This window comes from Geotrypetes seraphini, chromosome 4 (genome assembly GCF_902459505.1).
Source record: "Geotrypetes seraphini chromosome 4, aGeoSer1.1, whole genome shotgun sequence".
NCBI lineage: Eukaryota > Metazoa > Chordata > Amphibia > Gymnophiona > Dermophiidae > Geotrypetes > Geotrypetes seraphini.
Genome location: NC_047087.1, coordinates 295,970,286 through 295,993,462, shown reverse-complemented (window position 1 = coordinate 295,993,462; position 23,177 = coordinate 295,970,286). Strand labels below are relative to the sequence as shown.

General features: G+C 42.6%; 1 protein-coding gene across 2 annotated transcripts in view; it reads right to left on the bottom strand.

Moving 5' to 3' along the window:
- Nucleotides 1-19,887: 19,887 nt before the first annotated feature.
- The window catches only part of PDCD11 (programmed cell death 11), a 173,050-nt gene continuing 169,760 nt past the window's right edge, over nt 19,888-23,177 (bottom strand). The window contains exons 34-35 of one of the 2 annotated variants that reach the window (XM_033940618.1): nt 21,313-21,478; nt 19,888-21,197 (exon numbers count right to left, since the gene is read on the bottom strand). In XM_033940618.1, coding sequence (XP_033796509.1) covers nt 21,026-21,197; nt 21,313-21,478 — 338 coding nt within the window. In that variant the 3' untranslated portion in view covers nt 19,888-21,025. The remainder of the gene's footprint in view (nt 21,198-21,312; nt 21,479-23,177) is intronic. The other variant, XM_033940617.1, reaches the window with a different exon arrangement.

Here is a 23,177-nt window from a genome sequence, read left to right as displayed (position 1 = left end):
AATTAAGATAAATTTTCAGCTGAAAAGTTATGCTACTGAGTTTGACTGAAAATGGGGCACAAATTTAGAAGCTCGACCTTTTCTAAATCTCAGGCTCTAAAGGTCTTTTTGTGAAGAAATGGCATCTGTGTAGAATAGGGTCTAATTTTCCTAGAGGCGAAACTGGCAGTAAATCAGGGGTGTCAAAATCCCTCCTCGAGGGCTGCCATCCAGTCGGGTTTTCAGGATTTCCCCAATGAATATGCATGAGATCTCATGTATGCTAATAGATCTCATGCATATTCATTGGGGAAATCCTGAAAACTCGACTGGATTGCGGCCCTCGAGGAGGGACTTTGACATCCCTGCAGTAAATAAAGGCAAAATAGCCAAGCTCTAAGACAGGGGTGGGCAACTCCAGTCCTCAAGGGCCGGAATCCAGTCGGGTTTTCAGGATTTCCTCAATGAATATGCATGAGATATATTTGCATACACTGCTTTCAATGCATATTCATTGGGGGAAAACCTGAAAACCCGACTGGATTCCGGCCCTTAAGGACCGGAGTTGCTCACCCCTGCTCTAAGACGTAGGCTGTGCTGCCTTAACTAGATGCATTGCCTTCTCCAAATCACTAACCTTTATGCATCTGGTTGCTAAAAGCTCCTGAGACTGAAGGCCAGCTGCACCGAGCTCTGGCAACCCGATGGAAAACAGCAGGTTGGGAGCAAGTGACATGTTCCTGGTGAAATAACATGCAAATTATATGCACGCACAAACAGCTTCTTTTCAAGCTACCATCTGCTCCAGACCTGCTGGAAAATTTTAACCCTTGGAAGGTGGGCTGTCCCTGCTATGCATCACATGGAGCACTCATTTTAATACTAATTTTAATTCTCAATGGCTGCTACCAAGATTGGGAGAAGTCCTCGAGGGCCCTTTTGTGCAACAGAGGCTGAGCTGACTTGCAAGTAAGACTGGTTACAACTAATATTACGTGCACAGCAAGCTTTCGAGCATCGGGGTCTGAATGTCTTAGCCAGAGCAATTCATTTGCAAGCACAAACTAAACAGCACCTGGGGAAATGTTGCCGAGGCCTTATTCTTGGTCCATTAGTCCCTTTTGGCACATGAAAATGTGTTTTATTGAATAGAAATGGCAAACATAATGCCATGCATTTATTTTCCTGGTGAAAAGGTAAGGTTGGAGGGAGGAGTTCTTACACCATCGCAGTTCGCAAACAATGGCCGATGAACTTCACCCGACCACAGAGGCTTTGATGTGGCCTGCTGTGGCATGGTTCCAGTCCACAGTGGTGACATCACATCCCTCCCATCTAGAAGAAATGTCTCTCCCATGTGCATTTCACATAGCTCCTCCTGTTCTCAATGTTTATGTGGCTGTAACTCCAAGAGATTCTCCTTTCTTTTCCCCCACACAGAACGCAAATCCTCAAGCTGGAACTCTAGGACATACCCCCCAAAACATGGACCTAGTGGCATAAATACTATCCAAAGACCCTTTGCATTGTGTGATAGAGGCGCAGTCACAGGCATCAGCTCTGAGGCTATGGTTCTTGAGCACACCAAAAATGGCCATCATTCTCCAGTGCTGCCAGCATGTCACTTTTTATTTTATTTGGAATCAAGTCTAGCTTACAGAGCTGAAAGATCTATATTCAGCTGTCAGACGGTGAGCGCTTTGCCCACTGCCGACGGCATCATTCCTGGATATTCAAAGTAGAGAATGACACGGTGACAAAATTCATCACCGTTCCCGTCCCCGCGGATAACCACGGGAAACGATCTTCATGTCATTCTTTAAGGAGAGAGGGAAGAATCAGAGTATGAATGGCCACAACCACTGACCCGCAAGCTTTGCTTTGAAGAATGCTGGCGTAGAAGGACTGAGGCTGAAACAGGCACTACAGAATGACAGTCTCTGGTATCCAGAGCAGATATTGTGATGTCATAATGCCTTATTCCACCAGTGCCTAAGAGCCAATCACATCAGTGATGTCACAATGGCTTCATTATCCTTGGCTCACATAAGAATCAGAGTACGAATGGCCACAACCACTGACCCGCAAGCTTTGCTTTGAAGAATGCTGGGGTAGAAGGACTGAGGTTGAGATAGACACTACAGAATGACAGTCTCTGGTATCCAGAGCAGATATTGTGATGTCATAATGCCTCATTCCACCAGTGCCTGAGAACCAATCACATCAGTGATGTCACAATGTCTTCATTATCCTTGGCTCACATAAGAATCAGAGTATGAATGGCCACAACCACTGACCCGCAAGCTTTGCTTTGAAGAATGCTGGAGTAGAAGGACCGAGGTTGAAATAGACACTAGAAGATGACATGGGATTATTTCCCGCGGTTATCCGCGGGGACGGGAACGGTGATGAATTTTGTCACCATGTCATTCTCTGATTCAAAGTCAGGACCTGTGAAGGCTCTGGTTTTGATGGTCCGGTTCTTTATAAGCTGGCCAACGTATGCCGCATAAGCCGATACTCAGCACTTACACGACCATAGGTTACCGGATAGAAACAGGGCAAACGTTTCTGTGGTCCCATGCATGCGGTAAAGCTGGCCGCTTAAGGGAACGCCCCCAAGGCAGCCGGCTTTGTTTCAGGCATTAACCACAATATTCAGCGACACTGAGCCAGTTAAATGTTGCTGAATATTGGCGGCTAGCCCTGACCAAGCGATTTAACCGGTCAGTGGATATCGGCCCCTAATTGACCACTGCTCCATTGTCTTCGCAGTTTTAATATTTCTGCCTGCAAGTTCTACATAGATCAATAAAGTGGGGAAAGCACGCTAGCAGGGTCGTGGAATTCTTTCTAACACCTTTGCATCTGCGTGGGTGTCTCTTGAGGGCCCGATTAAACTTTGGGATCTATGCCCAACTTTTATTTTAATTGGGTTAATGGGTATGGTAGTTGACAGTGCCGTTTTTTAGCCAATCAAAAAAGAAATTAGCAATTAAGAGGTCAGCGCCAAACTCTTAGGATGCCTATTGCTACCTAAGTGAAGATGTCTTCTAATGCCTAATGTCTCCTATTTAAAGGCTAACTTTAGATCAAGAGGTTCTTATACATTTGAAAGCATATTTGCTCTATCATATCTTGTAATATCAGAGGTGGAGACTGCGGATCTCAAGTGCTCAGTGTCAATTACCAGAACTAATCTTGGTATATTGACTTTTCTGGTGAACTATCATTGATCTAAGTACATCCACTTTTTCTTTTTGTTTTTTTATATATATATTTACTATTGTTCTTTATGTTCAATATTATTATTTAATACTTAGCTCAGATGTTACTTGTCACCCGACTGGCTGACTTTGCCTTGTTTTGTCGCCCGACTGGCTTGACTTTAGTCCAACAGACTGACTTGACGGAAGATCTCCATTTCGCTCTTGTTTCTTACTAAGAGCTTCTTCAGAATTGAGCAATGTATTGTACAAGTCTTTCTAAACACAAAGAAACAAAATGTTTTATGTTCCTTATTTAATATCTTATTTTATAAAAAATCTCTCTTGTTCTAATCGTCTAAGAAGGCTTCAGGAAACCGTCTTCTATGATTATTTTAAATGCCATATTGCTTAAAGTTTCACTTACGATGTTACTTTTGTGACTCAATGTTTATAGGTCTTACTTAGCTATACTACAAAAAAACTTTCTATATCTAATTGATTTACTTACTGTTTGAAGTGAACTCCAGTGGTTTTCTGCTAATCTTGTAACTTTTTATGATTTTTAAGTCCCCGGTGCATTGTATTTAGATCAATGATAGTTCACCAGATATACCAAGATTAGTTCTGGTAATTGACAGTGAACACTTGAGATCCGCAGTCTCCACCTCTGATATTACAAGATATGATAAAGCAAATATGCTTTCAAATGTGTAAGAACCTCTTGATCTAAAGTTAGCCTTTAAATAGGAGACATTAGTAGATATACTAACATAGACAATTGGATTCTAATGCCTAATGACACCTACCAGAAAAGCAGATGTGGTTGATTTAGGCATCATTAGGTGCAGATAAATTAGGCTCGGTACGAAGTGGTCTAATATACAGGTGTCTACCTCTAGGAAGCCTAGCAACATCTAAGCACGCCAAAACGTTGGTACCAGCTTGCTGAAAATGTTGCAAAATCAACTTGGAAGTGTCCACTCGACGTCGTTTCTTGTCAGCATTCAAACATTTGGCCACCTACTTGGCTGATAGCTTCTGCATACCCAGCTGTTTGTGGATTATACACCTAACACATTCCTTGGATGTCAGTAATGTCTCAGCAATTGTTTTAGCCAATATTTGCCGATCTGTCATTGCTATGGTCAACAATTTTAGGAGTTGACACCATCTGAAGCCTCCCAGAACTTGCTGCATCTTCAGTCTCAAAATCATGCTGAAAGTTTGCACACCACTTCTTCACGGTGGAGTATGAGGGGAATTGGTCATTCAATGTTTGCATCAAACATTCATGGATTTCCTTTGGAGTTTTCTTCTGCAGGAATAGGAACTTCTTGACAGCTCAGCGATCCACACTTGAAAATTCTACACTTTTCATTGGCATGGTTCAAGCAATGATCTAAAACAATGTCAAAACATAGCATTACGCTTCTGCAAACTGGCACTTTGCAAAATAAAATAACACTCTTTTCAGCCACCGTGGCAAAATAGCATTCAGAATTTAGGAAGTTAGTTGGGCTGAGAACTTTTCAGCACTCCCTGTAGAAATCAGTTGGGTCAACTTTATGTTCTTTTTTTTTTTTTTTTAGGAGGGGGAGTGACTAATCCTCTGGAACCCCTGGCCCAATCTTGTCTGTTTTCCAACTTTTTCCTGGTTTTTTCAACCATGCCAAATTTGCTTATAAGAACATAAGAATAGTCTTACTGGGTCAGACCAATGGTCCATCAAGCCTAATAGCCTGTTCTCACGTTGGCCAATCCAGGTCACTAACACCTGGCCAAAACCCAAGGAGTAGCAACATTCCATTATCTCAGAGTAAGCAAGATTCCGGAACCCCAAAGAGTAGCAACATTCCATGCAGAATCCCCAAAGAGTAGCAAGATTCTAGAATTCCAAAGAGTAGCAACATTTCGTGCTAACGATCCAGGGCAAGCAGTGACTTCCCCCGTGTCTTTCTCAATAACAGACTATGGGCTTTTCCTCCAGGAACTTGTCCAAACCTTTCTTAAAACCAGCTATGCTATCCGCTCTTATCACATCCTCTGGCAACTATTCTCTGAGTGAAAAAAAAATTTCCTCCTATTGGTTTTAAAAGTATTTCCGCTTAACTTCATCGAGTGTCCCCTAGTCTTTGTCATTTTTGACTGATGAAAGTTTGATCTGCAAATAGACCATTTCTATATCTGGTTTTAACAAAAATGCTTTGGATATGTTTGTTTACCTGCATTAAGAAACATAGAAGTGTTTGTCATAAAAGGGGCAATTTTCAGAGAGTATTTTAGGCACTGAAAATGCCCTTTAAAAACTGCCCACCTCAGTGTGACAACATTTCTGTGCACACACTGCCCTGACTGCACTGTGAATGTATCAGGCAGGGCCAATTTGCCACCTAAGGGAGAAATCAGTGGTATGGTAAGGGAAGTGTGAGGGGGGGGGAATCCTCCCTGGGGTGCCCGCACCCCTTCCTCCTCTCCGCATCCCCCTTCCCACTCCTCCCCCTCCCTTTTTATCTTCGGTGCAAACAGCGTTAAACTTGCTGCCCATGTCAACTTCAGCGCTTTCTCCAAAGTCACTTTTGGGAGGAAGTGATGTCGGAGAGAGCTCCGAAGCTGACACGGGCAGCAAGTTCTTCGCTGCTCACGCTGAAGTTAAAAAGGTACGGGCATGGGTTCGCGCGGGAGAGTGCTGCCATCACCCCAGGTGTCGGTCACCCTCTCTACGCCACTGGGAGAAATTTCCTTGTAAGGAAAACTGGCTCTGCCAAATGCATCCCAGGGTGGAGTGTGTGTAACTAGACACCAATGACTTTTTTTATTTTTGGTTGGGGGGAGGAGGGGAGGGGAGGTAAAGGTGCCACTAGACACCATTAAGATAATTTTAAATAGGGAAGAGGGAGCCAATCTGTCCTGGGAGGGAGTCTAGATGGAAGTGTCTGAGCTTGCAGGGAGAGAGGGACCAAGAACACCCACAAGGGCAGAGGCCAAGGTGAAGGGATCAACAGGATCAGGTAACGGAGGAGATCATAGAGGGTAGATTAGAGAGAGAGAGGTCATACCCTTGCTGACCCATCAGAGAGAGAAATAATCAGGAAATAACAACAGGTAAGCAAAGGACTCAAGGTCAGCTGAGAGAAAGAGGAGGTCTTTGAGGAGAACCCCCCTCTTCCCCCCCCCACTATTAGTAAAACTTATACAGATAAGCAGGGATGGCTGCAGTACATATGAGACTACATTACACACAATGCATTGCTCACATACCACAACAGGAAGTGAGAATAGCATTAAACACATTTTAGAGCTACACTATAAAGACTAGTACTAGACTACCGGGGGCAGATCAGTGATTTCCCCATCTGTGTCTTTCTTTCCATCACTGTTGCTGTTCTCACTCCTTCCATCAGCAGCTAGCAGTTGGCTGTCACTTCACAAGAGACCTAAAAAGCTACCTCTGTGACATAATCCTAACCCTGTCTGTAAAACAAGGGAGAAGCTTTCCTATCAAATTCCAGGAGTTGAATAGAATACCACGTGGGTCCGCTGCGATCTGATTTTTGGCCAATTCCAAAAGAGCAATTGATGCACTAACAAGTTTGCGTGCAAATAATTTGTGCGGAAGTTCACCCTAATCCCTGTCTCTCCCGTCCGATGGATCGCTGCGAGAGTGACTTTCACACATGTGCAGAGCCGGCAGGGGAAACCCCCAAAGCAGCTTCTTGCCCCTCAGTTTGGGAGAGGAAACTTTTTTTTTCTAATGAACACAGATGTTGGGCATGTTACCCACACACAATATCTGTCCCCATTAAAAAAAAAAAAAGGTCATGCCGCCCCCCCCCCCCCCCCCCCAATGAAGACAGCTACCCCCATGAGAGACAGGAGGATGCCCACTTTCTCCTGCCAGGCGAATCCCCCCCCCCTCATGGGAGCAAAAATGGCAGGAGCGAAGCCCACTTCCTCCTGCCAATGGATGCCCCCCTGCATCCAGGTGCCCCCCCCAAAAAAAAAAAAGGGTAGGGGGATGCCCAACTCCCTACTGCCACTGGATGCTCCCCCGAATCCCCCAACTCTCTCATACCTTTGTCCAAATTTGAAAGCAGGAGGGAGGTTTGGTCCCTCAAGTTTCAAGTTTATTAGGATTTTATATACCACCTATCAAGGTTATCTAAGCTGTTTTTTACAATCAGGTACTCCAGCTCCAAGGCCCACCAGTTCAAAATGATAGGCCTTCCACTCTCCGGTGCATCATGTGATGCACAGGGAGGGGCCTAAGGCCCTGATTGGCTCAGATGCCTAAGGCCCCTCCCCTCCCATAATATCAAGCCTGCACTACCAGTTTTAGCCAATTTTCTCTCCAAACCATACGCCATAATCAAAACCTATATAAAGCTAAACCAAGTTATGTGTATCCTGAGCCTTAATGAAATAATGTAAATCCTGGACCTGGCTAAGCTCTTCTAAATTGTAAATTGCATTGAACTCCTTCTGGGGCATATTAGCGATCCATAAAAACGAATGTAATGTAATAATGCAGCAGTCAAACATTTCTGCCTTCAAGGAATTCAGAACATGTTCCCCTCTGTTTGTCATTAACAGGGGGTGTAGTAAGCCCTGACCAGCTTGGATCATCTCCCCCCCCCCCCCTTCCACCTTGCTATCAAACCTTGTCTAGCAGTTGGGAAGTAAGGCAAGTGCTGGGTCTCAAATAAAGCAACACAGGACAGACTTCTATGGTCTGTGTGCTGGTTTTGGATAGGGTTACCAGATTTTTCAAACAGAAAATCTGTATCCATGGCCCCGCCCCCTAGGCCCACCCCGTTCTGGCTGGTCACACCCCCATTCTGCTCTACGCACCTCCTCCCTCAACCTGCACAAGCAACAAGTGATGTCGGGATGGCATTCAAGCGATGACATAGTTCTGGGTTTTGAAAAGCCATTTGGGAAACTCCGGACATCTGCTAAGCCTAGTTTTGGAAAGACAGATTTGGATGGGCTTCAAAGGCAACTCCAGTATAACCTGCACAGAGTGTGGCTGGATGGACCATGCAGGCCTTTATCTGCTGTTATCTACAATGTTGATCTACTTCCTCACACCCAGTTAACTAAGGAAGTCTTTCTTAACCTATTTATTCAGTTCTCCCCAGGGAGCTCAGAACGGTTTACATTAATTTGTTCAGGTACTGAAGCATTTTCCCCTTTCTGTCCTACCATCTCTGGGCTAGCACATTAAAAGCAGACAAGTGATGTGAAATTATCTTACTGTATTGGTATTTTTTTTTTTTAACCCTTCTAAAAGCTTACCGTTCAGTTTGCCAGTTTGGTGAAACTAGGAGAAAGAATTCTAATGGAATTAAATTCTATAGAAAGCCCAAAGGGTTCTGGAGCAGACTGCTGCTTTTCTCTCAGAATCTCACATTCTTGCATGCTATGAGTTTTAAAAGACTTGCCTTTCTCCCCCCCCCCCCCCCCCCCCCAAGGCAATGAGTCATAGCTAGCAAAACAAGAACTTTCAAATCCACCATCGCTCTCCATTTCTACCAGGGGTTTTTTTTTCTCTTTTCTATTTTAAAACACATTATTAGCAGGCCTGTTTATTGAAATCTCCTGCCACTTAATATTAATGTCTTCAATTCAGCTTCTGCTCACACGACCACGTGTGCATCCACCATAAAATGATTTCCCTAATGCAATGTTATGGTTACGATTTCAGGTTGAAGGAGCAAGATAGAATCAGGAGATCTGGATACACCGTGGTACTATAAATAATTTATAACATGCCGGTTCATAAGTTAACATACCAAGTACAGTCGACTCTGCTTAAGTGCACGCCCTTCGGACCGGGTCTCCACGTGCGCTTAATAGGAGTTGGGGGGAAGGGTAGGGGGAGGCTGGAGTTAAGCCGGCTCAGTTTAAATATGGGGCGTGGACTGCTGGAGCCTAAAGTACAGGAAAGCTACGCCCTACAGCTTGAATGGAAGCGGAGCACTCACTTTCCCAGCTGTCCCAGCGCTTAAGCTGCTGTGTGAAGCCTAGCCATTCCCAGTCAGAGCGTGATTGCATTTAACCGGAGTGAACGTCACGTGAAAGAATAGAGGTGGGACCTATGACATCAGTGCGCATAAGCGGATTGTGTGCTTTATGTCAATCTATAGGATTCACTACGTTTAGTTACGCAGACGATATACAACTTACCCACCCATTTGATCCTGAAAATAAAGAAGAAATACAGGAGATTAACCTAAAATTAGAAAAAGTCAAACAATGGCTTACCACTCATATGTTAGCCTTAAATATTCAAAAGACTAAGGCCCTATTATTTACATGGAAACAAGAAATCAAGTTGTGTGTCCCCTTTCTTCCTCGAAAATACCCCTATAGAGCTCGTAACATCCTTAAGAATACTAGGGGTTATTATTGACAATAAACTTTCTTATCATGATCACATAAGTAACACTGTTAAATCATGTTTCTTTAGACTTCGCTTAATTAGATCAATCTCTAAGTTTCTCGAACCTAAATCTTTAAATATTCTACTTCATTCATTAATCATTACTAAACTTGATTATTGTAATTCCCTATTCACAAATATTACACAAAAAGAAAAGAAACGCTTGCAAATTATTCAAAACACCGCAGTTAAGCTTATCCATAAGGGAAAGAAATTCGATCATGTTACACCTTTTTTTATTAAATCCCAATGGCTCCCCATCAATCATCGCATTACTTATAAAATTTTATTATTAACATTCAAAACTCTTAATACCAATGAACCTTTATTCATTATCCCATATATTACTTCACGTTCCCTTCGTTCAACAAATCAAAAACTATTAGTAATTCCATCTCTAAAAATTATTGGAACCCGTTGCCAAGAAATATTTTCAGTAACAGCTCCACAACTTTGGAATTCTTTACCTTTACAACTGAGAGATGAAAGTCATTTAGACAATTTTAAAAAGAACTTAAAGACCTTTTTATTTACAGATGCTTTTAACCTGTAAATTGCTTTATTAGACCTTTTTTCTTTTCTTTTAACTTTTTCTCTGATATTATCTATTGTTCTTTTATGTTTTGTTTTATGTAATTTTTGTTTTGTTTCCCTGTTTTGTTTTATATTTTTAAATACTTTGTTATATTACATGTTTTTAATACTTTGTTAAAATTTCATGTTATTTTATTTATTGTAATTCGCTTAGAAAAATTTTTAATTAAGCGATTAATCAAAAATAAATAAAACTTGAAACTTGAAACAAATATCCGGAGTTTACGTAGTAATACATTACATAGTAATACATTACGTAGTAATGTAAACGTAGTGATGTAAACGTAGTAATGTAAAAAAAAAAAAAAAAAGGGACCGTGGTGGTAGGCTGCAGATAACCGAAGCGTGCGTTTAACCGACATACGCTTGGGTGGAGTCGATTGTACTACAGTATTTAATTTAGTTCAACACTTTTCCATGTCATCAAACTTTCTTTTACATTTTGTAGGACAGATACATATATCCCTTGCACAGCTGCTGTTAAAGTTTAGCCAATTTTTAAGCTTCAAGGACCTAGGAGGGGGAAAATGTTGGCCACGAATTACGGACTTGATAAAGCAAGGGTCCTTTGACTAAGCTGCAGCAAAAAGTAGCCTTCGAGACGTACACACACTAAGGGCTCCTTTTACAAAGGTGTGTTAGGGCCTTAACGTGTGGAATAGCGCTTGCTAAAATGCTACGTGCTAGCCGCTACCGCCTCCTCTTGAGCAGATGGCAGTTTTTTGGCTAGTGCGCGCTAATCCGATGCGTGCACTAAAAACGCTAGTGCACCTTTGTAACAGGAGCCCTGAGTGCCCGTATGCAGGTCTTTTCCATGCACTAAGGCCACCTTTTTCCCATTTTTTGTAATAGTGGCCATATGTTTGTGCTGGGGAAAAAAAAAAAAAAAGAAAGGTCGCAGGTCTCATAGTCAAATAGAGCAAAAGAAGAGGCACAGGAGATGTCTGAACCAACCTTCAGTTACATATGCTTTATTAATAAAATCTCCAATACGCAAAAACAAGTCCTTGACATACAATGTGAATGTGGTCCTGACTAGAATCCAAGTTTCGGCGACTATGTTGCCTTCCTCAGAGGACAGTAAAGAACTCGTTTGCTCCAGGTCTTGTTATTGCATATTGGATATAAAAGTAAAATCTTGGATTGCAAGTAACTTGATTGCAATTGTTTTGCAAGACAAGCAAAACATTTTATTAAATTTTAACTTGATATACAAACAAGGTCTTGCAATACAAATACATACAATATACACGCGTCACATCATCACAACTGAGCCGATGGCTCTTCTCTCTCTGACGCTGTGGGAGTGTAGTGACCAGGGCTGTGGAGTCGGAGTCGGAGGAAATTTTGGGTACCTGGAGTCGGAGTCAGAAATACAAAAAACTGAGGAGTCGGAACATTTATCTACCGACTCCATTTTTGAACTTGGCATACCAATCACGAGCGATTGTTTCAGCTATAGCACCCACTATATAGACAGCACAAATGTTGCGAGCAGCTTCTGCGGCCTTAGAACCTTGATTAAAAGCAAAAAGAAGGTGGTGTTGAAAATGCTCATTTCTCTCAACTTGACATTCCATTTGAATGATCTGAAAATTAACCAGTGCTGTGGAGTCGAAGTCAGAGTTGAGAAGTCGGGGTCGGAGGAAATTTCGGGTACCTGGAGTCGGAGTCTGAAGTACAAAAAACTGAGGAGTCAGAGTCGGAACATTTATCTACCGACTCCACAGCCCTGGTAGCGACTGTTCTAAATGAGCGAGGTCTTGCAATACAAGTACGTATAGTATTTTGTATTAAAGTTTTTGGGTTGTGGAACAAATCGTCTGAGTTTCCATTATTTCTTATGGGGAAATTTGCTTTGATATACGAGTGCTTTGGAACAAATTATGCTCGCAAACCAAGGTTTTATTGTATTATTAATAAAGCATATGTAACTGAAGGTTGGTGCAGACATCTCCTGTGCCTCTTCATATGGTACTGCTACCATTAGTGTGCGACCATTTACAAAATTGCCATGTGAGCCCTTACCATCACCCATTTTGCAGCAGTAAGGGCTCAAGGTAGCGTGTGGTAATGTAGATACACCGTTTAAGCACATGGAATGCCCACTCTATGCCCTGATACACACTCATATCGCCCCTGAGGCAGCCCTGTTGGGTGAAACACGGCCATGTCAAGCATCTTTTATGTGATGATCTTCAATAAAGGACTTTAACCAATTGCCAACGTGTCTGCTTCATCTTCCAGTTCAATAGCTTAAAGAAATTAAATTAAAAAGAATTGTTAAATAACAAAACAAGGTTAAAAATATTTTATAATTTTTTTTTTTTTTAAATAAATGCAGAAAAATGCAAAGGAAAGAAATGGTATTAGATCAGTACTAAAACACCAATATTTTGCAGCAGTGGAAGGTAGCCAATGTGACCACTACTGAGAAAGCAGCACTGAATACAGGAAGGCAAAAGGCTTGGCACTGAAAAGTTTCCGAGAGTGGGAAGATGGCCAGTTTATAAAGATCAAAACTCTGGCAGCAGTAACCAAAGACAGGAACAGCTGGGCGTGTGAAGCATATTGGTGACAGCAGAAAGCAGCATCTTGCCCAGTGCTTTAAAGCTACACTTAACAGGTCTACAGTGAAATAAGTGCATAGAGAAGCTTCTCAGTTGCAGAAGTGCTTGAAAGAAAGATGTAACTATATATAATACAGCAGAAATCAAAAGCCAGATCTCACGAGACAGGAAGCAAATAGAAATCAAGTCAATAAAGTACATTTACATGAGTGCAAATTCTACAGCACAGGGATTCAAGACAAAGTTAGACAAGTTCCTGCTGAACCAGAACGTACGCAGGTAAGGCTAGACTCAGGGCACTGGTCTTTGACCTAAGGGCCACCGCAGGAGCGGACTGCTGGGCATGATGGACCACTGGTATGACCCAGCATCGGCAGTTCTTATGTACGTAATTCATGCCTATTAACAGCAAAGAGTTAAAGAAGAGCAATAAAGTTAAGGACTATATATGTAGTTATGTCAGGAAACATGTGCTTAGAGTAAACTATGTACAATTGAAACACTAGTGGCTTTCAAAAGAAATGTAAATAAGAACATAAGAATTGCCACTGCTGGGTCAGACCAGTGGTCCATCGTGCCCAGCAGTCCACTCACACGGCGACTCTCTGGTCAAAGACCAGCGCCCTGAGACCAGCCCTACCTTCGTACGTTCTGGTTCAGCAGGAACTTGTCTAACTTTGTCTTGAATCCCTGGAGGGTATTTTCCCCTATGACAGACTCCGGAAGAGAATTCATTTTCTACCACTCTCTGGGTGAAGAATAACCTCTTTATGTTTGTATGGAATCTATCCCCTTTCAATTTTAGAGAGTGCCCTCTCATTCTCCCTACCTTGGAGAGGGTGAACTCCTCCAGCCCCTTAACCTTCTTAGTGGCTCCTCTCTGGACCCTTTTGAGTAGTACTGTGTCCTCCTTCATGTACGGCGACCAGTGCTGGATGCAGTACTCCAGATGAGGGCGGCGATTGCTTTGTCCTCCTTTAGCACTCCCTTTATTCCATGGTCATCCAATAGTCCCATCGCTTCCTTCGCTGGTCGTTTCTCCTTAATATATCAAAAGAACAGCTTGAAGTTCTTCGCCTCCTTGGCTATTTTTTCCTCGTAGTCTCTTTTGGCCCCTTTTACAGCCTTATGGCACCTGTGTTGATGTTGTTTGTGCTTGTTCCAGTTTTCATCCGTTTATGACCTTTTCCATTCCTTAAACAAAGTTTTCTTGTCTCTGATCGCTTCCTTCACCTTTACAGTGAGCCATGCAGTTTCTTTATTCTTTTTCCTCTTAGATCCCTTGTTGATACGCGGTATATATAGATTTTGCGCCATGGTGACTGTGTCCTTAAAAAGGGACCAAGCTTGCTCTAGAGTTTTTACAGTGCTTATCTTCTTCCCTACCATGAGTCTCATCCCTTCATAATTCCCTTTTCGGAAGTTCAATGCTGTGGCTGTCATTTTGGAAAATCAGAAATGGTGGAGAACGTGAGGACCGGCAGCTGCTGTGTCCAAAATTCAGATCTATTAGAATGATGTCAGATCACTTGGATGCAGCACGTTCTGGATCTCATGGAGTGTGTGGTGCAGTGGTCAGAGCTACAGCCTCAGCACCCTAAGGTTGTGGGTTCAAATCCCACACTGCTCCTTGTGACCCTGGGCAAGTCACTTAATCCCCCCCATTGCCCCAGGTACATTAGATTGTGAGCCCGCTGGAACAGACAGGGGGAAAATGCTTGAATACCTGAATGTAAACCACTAAGTGGATCTGAAAATATGGAGCATGCCCAATTTTCAAACTACTGCTTTCCTATTTAACCAGCCCAGTAAACACAGCTTCTGTTGTCCTTAAAGTGCTGATCTGGAGATTATATATTTTTAAATGGCAAATTTCTTCCCTTTTAGGAGAAAGGAATATTCCATTAGTCATTGCAACTATTAATAAAACTGGCTTGCACCACCTATTTTCTTTTTCTTTCTGAAACGTGTCTGTATGTTCATGATAGAAATTTAGCGGCAATCCTGGCTGAATATGTTAAATAGTGTTTAACACTGAATTTTAAAAAAAAATTTTTACTGTGGCAACATTGGCAGAATTTGCACAACTGGCAATGGATTTATGCTTCTCATGCCAAGCTGTTTCATTTCATGTTGTTTTGAATAGAAAAGGAAATAAACATGATCTTGTTGGGGTATTCACTCAGCTGCCCCTCACAATCTCTCTTCACTTCTCCTATGTTCTCTCCCCTGCAAGGGCTGAACAGGGCGCTGGTACCCCTCCTCCTCTCGGACCACCCCTTTCCACTCCTCCCCCTACTATGCGCACTCATGCTACTTCCCCATATCTTTTTATCTTTGGCACGAGTCAGCTTCGGCGCTTTCTCCGACGTCACTTCTGGGAGGAAGTGATGTCAGAGAACATAAGAATTTGCCACTGCTGGGTCAGACCAGTGGTCCATCGTGCCCAGCAGTCTGCTCCTGTGGTGGCCCCCAGGTCAAAGAACAGTGCCCTAAGACGAGCCCTACCTGCATACGTTCCAGTTCAACAGGAACCCTTCCAACTTTGTCTTAAATCCCTGGAGGGTGTTTTCCCCTATAGCAGCCTCCAGAAGAGCGTTCCAATTTTCTACTACTCTCTGGATGAAGAAGAACTTCTTTACATTTGTACGGACTCTATCCCCTTTCAACTTTAGAGAGTGTCCTCTCGTTCGCCCTACCTTGGAGAGTGTGAACAGGCTGCCTTTCTCTACTAAGTCTATTCCCTTCAGTATTTTGAATGTTTTGATCATGTCCCCTCGCAGTCTCCTCTTTTCAAGGGAGAAGAGGCCCAGTTTCTCTAATCTCTCGTTGTACGGCAACTCCTCCAGCCCCTTAACCATTTTAGTCTCCCTTCTCTGGACCCTTTCGAGTAGTACCGTGTCCTTCTTCATGTACGGCGACCAGTGCTGAGGATGGATCTTGACTTCGAGCATGTGCCCATAGGGAAAAATGCTTCCACTTATCCTGATAAAATTTTCTAGTGGAATGTCAACTTGCTGCAAGCAGAACTGACTTTACTTATTGTGAGAGAGGAAGGTTGGTTAGGAGTAAACTCTCAATTTCCAAGCTGTAAGACTGAAACTGTGGAGATTGGGATGCAGGAGTTGGCCATTCTGAGAGAGAAGAGAAGGATGGTCCCCTAAGGGAATTGGAGGAGCATCCAGAAGATCCAGGAGCAGTGGATACTATATCTGTCTGGGTTACCGGGGTGCAATGAGTGTTGCGCCTTGTCTGCTGTAACTTTCTGAAAAACCCTGGAAATGAGAGGAAATGGTGGGAAAGCATAGAGAAGATTGTGCCCCCATGGAATGGAAAATACATCTCTTGCTATTGCTCATGGAGCTGGATGTAGGATGCAAAAACAGGCTGCACTGAGCATTGATCTGAGAAGTGAAGAGATCCACCTGGGGAGTCCCCATTGTTGGAAATGTCGTATAGAACAGTAGGATTTAGGGTCCACTCATGAGGATCGAATTTCCTGCTGAGGGAGTCTGCCAGGACATTGTGTTCCCCTGGAACATAGACTGCATGAAGATCCACTTAAAGAGAAAGACTGTAAACTTCCCTGCAGAGTTGGAGGGATCCCAAGCCTCCTTGCTTGTTGACATAAAACCTAGCCACTTGATTGTCCATCTGAATGAGAATGTTTCTTTTGGAAATCCACGGACAGAAGGCCTGAAAAGCATAAGAAATTGCTTGGAGTTCTAAGTGATTGATATGCAGGGTATTTTCGTTTGTTGACCACTGACCCTGAATTTTGAGGCTGTTGAGGTATGCCTCCCAGCCCTGGTTGGAAGCATAGGTTGTTATGGTAATTAGTGGAGGTGGAAGTTGGAACGGACATCCTTTTTGCATGAAGGTGGAATGAATCCACCACAGAAGAGAATCTTTGAGGCAGAGGAATCAGCTTTGAAAGTGGATGAAGGTGTTGATTCCAGTGTAGCTTCAGATGACACTGTAGTGGATGTATGTGGAGTCTGGCATGTGGCACCAGTGAAAGCGATGCTGCCATGTATCTCGTTCTTAACCCGGGGACTGCTGGATTCTGAAAACCTGACTGGTTGGGAGTGCCTTGAGGGCTGGATTAAGAAGCACCGAGATAAAAGTATAATTTTAAGTCTCATAAAAACTCATTTCAAATATTTTATAAAATATGTGTTCATGAGTATTTTGATACACGTCAGATTTTGGTACAGCACTGTTCTCTATTAGGCGTAAAACAAGCATATTATCAAAACGCACCACTTTGAAATTAAGCTCTAATGTTTTCATATTAGCACAGTTTTGAAACCCCCCCCCCCCCCGGTGTCACTTCACCACAACATCCATGACGCTTGATATCTCCTGTTCAATAGCAAAGGTCAAGCTTTCTTCTTATTTAGTAAGACCCAACACAGATGTTCACAGCTTACAGGATTGCTCTTTGGGGACCCATGATTTTGCACTTCACCATTAGGAGGGGAAGAGCAAGTCCCACGTGAAAAAAAGGTTTAGAATAAAGCTTCCTCCAGTGCTATGCTTACCAGGAAACCCAAACTTTTTATTTGCTTTAGCCACAAGATTTCCTTAGTTGCAACCTCAAAAGGAGTTAATACTATGTTTCTCAAACATGGCCATAGTTAATTGCAAGCTGACTGCAAAAGCCACCAGTCTTACATAACCCAATGAACTAGATTGGGATTTCTGCGTAAAATGGAAGTGGAAGGCAGTAGTTTTCTGCTATGAGCAGGGTCACATTGCCTGAAGGTTACATTTATATAGGGTTACCACATGGCTCTAGAAAAAGAGAGGACGGATTGCGACATCTGGGTTTGACTTCCACTGAAATCAATGGCAGCAAAACCTGGATGTCTCAATCCGTCCTCCTTTTTCTGGAGCCATGTGGTAACCGCTACTTGGTGATTGAAGCTGGGATACAGGTCTTCTGCATTACCAACACTGAGCAGGCAAATTCCTTGCAGGGAGAAGGGGATGAGGCATTTGGATGAAGATCAAAAATTTCTAGTATTACATTCTCAAAATATACAATTTCCTAAAACCACACAGTACATTCTCCATTTCAGTACCACAAAATATTTAGGACACAGTAAAAAAAAAAATAATAATAATTCCTCAAGACTGGTGAATAAGTCCTGAACAGAAGTGAAACCTAAGGGCTCCTTTTACAAAGCTGGAGTAGCTGTTCCTGCATGGCAAATGTAAGAAAGCCTGTGTTGCATTTGCTGCACTAGTACTCGCTCCCATGATTTTGTAAAAGAGGTCCTGATTTGATCCAGATTAAGGTATAGGCAAACTAGGCATGTGCCTCGGGCCCAAGTGTTTAGGGAGATCCTGTCACATGGGCTTAGGTTCAGGAAGCTAGGATTGCTAACTGTCTGGGTTTTTTCAGGATTCTAAAAAGTTGGACATTACTTATCTCAAAGGCAGAAAGAAGCCTAACTGTGTGGATATTTTTCAGAGTTTAGCTTACTACAACTCTCCATGCTCCTCCCCTCCTTCCACTGCAAAACCTGTGGTAGACTCCAGCCAATGGGAAGGCTTCTCTAGTCACAGAAAGGAGGGGCTGAGTGCAAGGGCTGTGGAGGAAGCAGATCTCTGCACATGGAGGGGCATTTTCAATAGGATGTCTAAGCCTGAGTTTGGATGCTTTGGGAAAGACGTCCAGAAATCTAGTAGAGAAAATGTCCATTCTCAAAACAGCAGGACATCTATCTTTTTTTTTAAATTTTTTAAATGACCTATGTAGACATTTTGGTCCTTAGTACATCTATCTTTTTGGCCATTCTCAAATATAAAGACGTCCACATGAAAAACGCACAAAAACAAGTTTTCCTCTAGGCAGCTTTGCAATATGGTGACATCTGTATCTGGAACTTTTAATGTGAAATTCACAGCAGTATCCTCTGCTTTCTTGGCTCAAATGTCTGTCTGTGTTACCATCTGAAGCTGCTTGGGCTGAGAACTTTCCAGCACCCCCTCGTAATACAGGCTATAACAGACATGGGCAACTCTGGTCCTCGAAGGCTGGAATCCAATCGGGTTTTCAGGATTTCCCCAATGAATATGCATTGAAAGCAGTGCATGCAAATAGATCTCATGCATATTCATTGGGGAAATCTTTATTTTTAAATTTTTATTTAACAACCCTATTTCCCTGAAAAGAAGACCACAATTAAAAGCTAAGTATCCTTGAAATATGCTAGAAGGGTTGTTAAATTAAAATTTAAAAGTAAAGTTTGCTAGTAAAAATTGATAGCGGCTCCAGTGAGGAGGTAGTACATAAAGCCTAGGGCAGTGAAAACTTTTGAGCCCAGGTGGTACTTCTGAGGAGCTGGGGATTATATATTGGAGGTGAGGAATTTGAGATATATACTGAGTTTGGTATATATCTTGGTGAGAGTCTTATGGGAGATCTGCATCTCTAAATGCCTATTACCTTGGCACTGTTGCTCTCGTTCAACATCAGGGCTCCTTTTACAAAGTCATGCTAGGACCTTAACGCGTGGAATAGCGCGCGCTAAATTGCCACGTGCACTAGCCGCTACCACCTCCTTTTGAGCAGGTGGTAGATTTTCGGCTAGCGCGCGCTAATCCGGTGCATGCGCTAAAACGCTTAGCGCACCTTCGTAAAAGGAGCCCCAAGTTACGTAAAGCAGCCATTTCACCGTCTGCCAATTAAAGGGTTAAACTTTTCATCTGCAAATCAAATTGGTTTTTGAGAATCACCCCAAAATCCGAGTGTCTTTGTATACTGTTAAAATATTAAAAACGGGAGGCGTGACTTATGTTGAGAGATCCGTCTGCAAGTCAACCTAAGAACCAGGCTTATCAAAGCATAACTTAAATGGATTTATGAGATTATTATTTAACACAGATTGTCCAATGGTTTACAGCACCCACCTTAGCAATCAACAATGTTCAGTGAAACTTTAGATCGATAGGTTCCTTCCTTGCAGAAGAACCTCATCTCCCCAGGCCAAAATAATTTTCTAAAAACGTTCTCACCCATTCACAAAGAGCTCCTTTTACAAAGCCACGTTAGCGGTTTAATGCATGTAATAGCGCGTGCTAGCCGCTACTGCCTCCTCTTGAGCAGGTGGTAGTTTTTCGGCTAGCGCGGGGGTTAGCGTGCGCTACAAAGGTGCGTGTGATAAAGCCGCTAATGCGGCTTCATAAAAGGAGTCCAAAATGTGTGCAGCAATTAAATTACATTTTTAGACTGGCTCCCGCCACCTTTACCAAAAGGCAAATACATGTTTTCAGCACCTTCTCAGGAGGCTCAGTGGTACCCTTCCCATCTGTCTGGTTGCTTAGCTCACACTCCCATGAGACACAGGGTTTCATATATTCAGCTTTACTATAGTGAAAATCAGAAGTTCCCACAATAATGAAAACAACGTCCAACACTCTCTATAAGAGTTCCAGGTGAACTTCCATTAGGATAAGAGTAATGCAGAGAAACTCCATTTACAGCTTAATCACTAAGAAAACTCATTTGTCATCTCCAGAAATCATAAATGCAACATTTCCTTCAGGGAAATGGGAACAAATTTTGACCCCAAAAAGAAAATAGATAACTCCTCCTGTTATTATAGGCCTTATTTAATAAGGGTAATTTCTAGGAGCAGAAATTGTGCTTGTATGGTCAAGCGTGGACCTTAGTAAGGAACAAAGCTCAATATGAAACAATTGTAGTCTTCCAAAATGTTACATAAATATATCAGAATGTTTTTATTTCCTGCATTGAATTTCTGGCAGTATCGAGTCTTGGAGGCCATTCTTCATAAGATGGTTGCTGAAGGTCTTGGTGGACCACGGGAAGCTTTTATTAAAGCATTTCTTGTGCAGCCATTCAACCAGTTCACAAAACATAATGGGATACAGCCATGAAAAAACTGGCATGAAATACCACAGAACTGTTATCACTGCTTAGTGTCAATGGAGAAATCCCGGCCATTATGAAGAGTCCCAGCAGAAGTCACCAAAACTTTAAAAGCATATATGTAAAAAAAAAAAAATCTACAAATATCATTATCTGTTCACTTTTTTTTTCATTTTTAATCCAAATATAACATCTTTCTTCAGGTGGCTCACCAAAATTCACACATGTGCCACCTTCATGAAATGGTGATCCAAGAATGGTCTAAATGAGATCCGACTGTGCATCCTCTAACTGGGAAAAAATGTCTTTTCCTCTTGCTTTCTGTGTATTAGGACTCTGCCAGGGCACTCTTGGACTCCACATACTCTATTGCCTTCTCCTTCACAGCCTGGGCTGTTTCGGGGCTGCCATATTTCTTCTCATACTCCAGGTAGCGTTTAAAGAAAAACTTCATCCTCTTAGCTGCCAGGTTCAAGTGAATAACTCGCTCAAAAATATCCCTGTTGGAACCAGATTGTAAAGCAGAAAGATAATTAGAAAATGTACAACATTTGGAGGGTTCCATACAAGGCTAGCCATTGCTGGGGTGTTGCCACACTGTGATCCGCCACTTACCTCACTTCCTTCTGGCTTCCGTGTTTGATCATCCTATCTATGTAAATGGACCACAGGTCTGTCCGCTTTGGATAACTGCTCAGCGTGCTCTCGAAAATTGCCTTGGCACGTTCTACATCGCCCAGATGGAACTCCAGCTGGGCAAATTTTGAAATGATGTCGACATCTGAAATCAGAGGTTCATACATTCAGATCTCACACACACAAAGGGTGGTGTTATAGTGTTCCCCGCCCCCCACCTCTACCCCAGTGATTCTCAAACCTGTCTCGGGAGGGACCCGGTCAGGTTTTCAGGATATCCACAATGAATATTTATGAGATTGGTTTACATACACTGCCTCTTTGCTATGCGAGTCTCTCATGCATATTCTATGTGGATATCCTGAAAACCTGACTGGCTGGGGGTCCCTCAGGATAGGTTTGGGAACCCCCTGCTCTGCCCCCCCCTTCTGCATTATCGCCTCCCCCACCCCCATGATAATAAAAGGAGTTTATTTTTCAAAAGATTTCTCATATCCTTTTGAAACACTTTCACCCAAGTTATTTGAAGGAATAACAAAAGAAACCATTTTCTTGCCTGTAAGACAAGGATTCCCAAATCTATTCTGACAGAACATAAGAACATAAGAAATGCCATCTCCGGATCAGACCTTCGGTCCATCAAGTCCGGCGATCCGCACACGTGGAGGCCCTGCCAGGTGTACACCTGTCGTAATTTATAGTCCACCATATCTTTATATGCCTCTCTTAAGGAGATATGCATCTAGTTTGCTCTTAAAGCCTAGGACGGTCGATTCCGCCATAATCTCCTCTGGGAGGGCATTCCAGGCGTCAACCACTCTCTGAGTGAAGCAGAACTTCCTGACATTAGTCCTGAACCTGTCCCCCCTTAGCTTCATTACATGTCCTCTAGTCCGTGTCAAATTGGACAGTGTAAATAATCTTCTCTGCTCTATTTTGTCGATTCCTTTCAGTATTTTGAAGGTCTCGATCATATCCCCACGCAGTCTCCTTTTCTCAAGGGAGAACAATCCTAGTGTTATAAGTCTATCCTCGTATTCCAAACCCCCAAACACTGATTATTAGGATGACCATAATTAATATTTATGAATTATATTTGCATTCAATAGAATAGAATCTAGTCTGAATTGTGATCTGGCTGTATTATGCCTGTGAAGCAGAACTATGCAGCAGTGTGGAAATATATTGGATCTGTAGCATAACACCTTGCAAATAAGATATTTCTTATCAAAATGTTTTACTGATAAGGAAATTTCAATCCCATTGGGGATTGAAGTGACGGTAAAGTCTTCTTAGCAGAATATGTTCCCTACGGCCATTGCATGCATGCTCTTAATTTCTTGGGTCCAAGTGATATTTTTTATTTATTTATTCAATTTTCTATACCGTTCTCCCTGGGGAGCTCAGAACGGTTTGCATGAATTTGGGAGACTTTGCAGGTATTCAAACATTTTCCCCTGTTTGTCCCGGTGGGCTCACAATCTATCTAATATACCTGGGGCACCAAGTGACCTGCCCAGGGTCACAAAGCGCAATGTGTGTCAGAACCCACAACCTCAGTATGGTAGGAGATAGCATGGCAAACACTGTCTGACAGGAATGGCAAAACATAAGCATGATCTAATCTAATCTAATCTGGTATTTGTGCGTCGCACTACGCCTATAAAGGCTCAAAGTGACTTACATTAAGAAAAGGAGAACAATGCGGAAAATCTAAGGAAGACATTAGAACGCAAGGTTCCACAAAAGTAAAGGTAAATGAAGACGTTGGGATCACTAGAGTTAGAGATTGCTGTTCCAAGAAGTGGTATTAGGCCCAACTCTACTTACAACCAAACAGATCA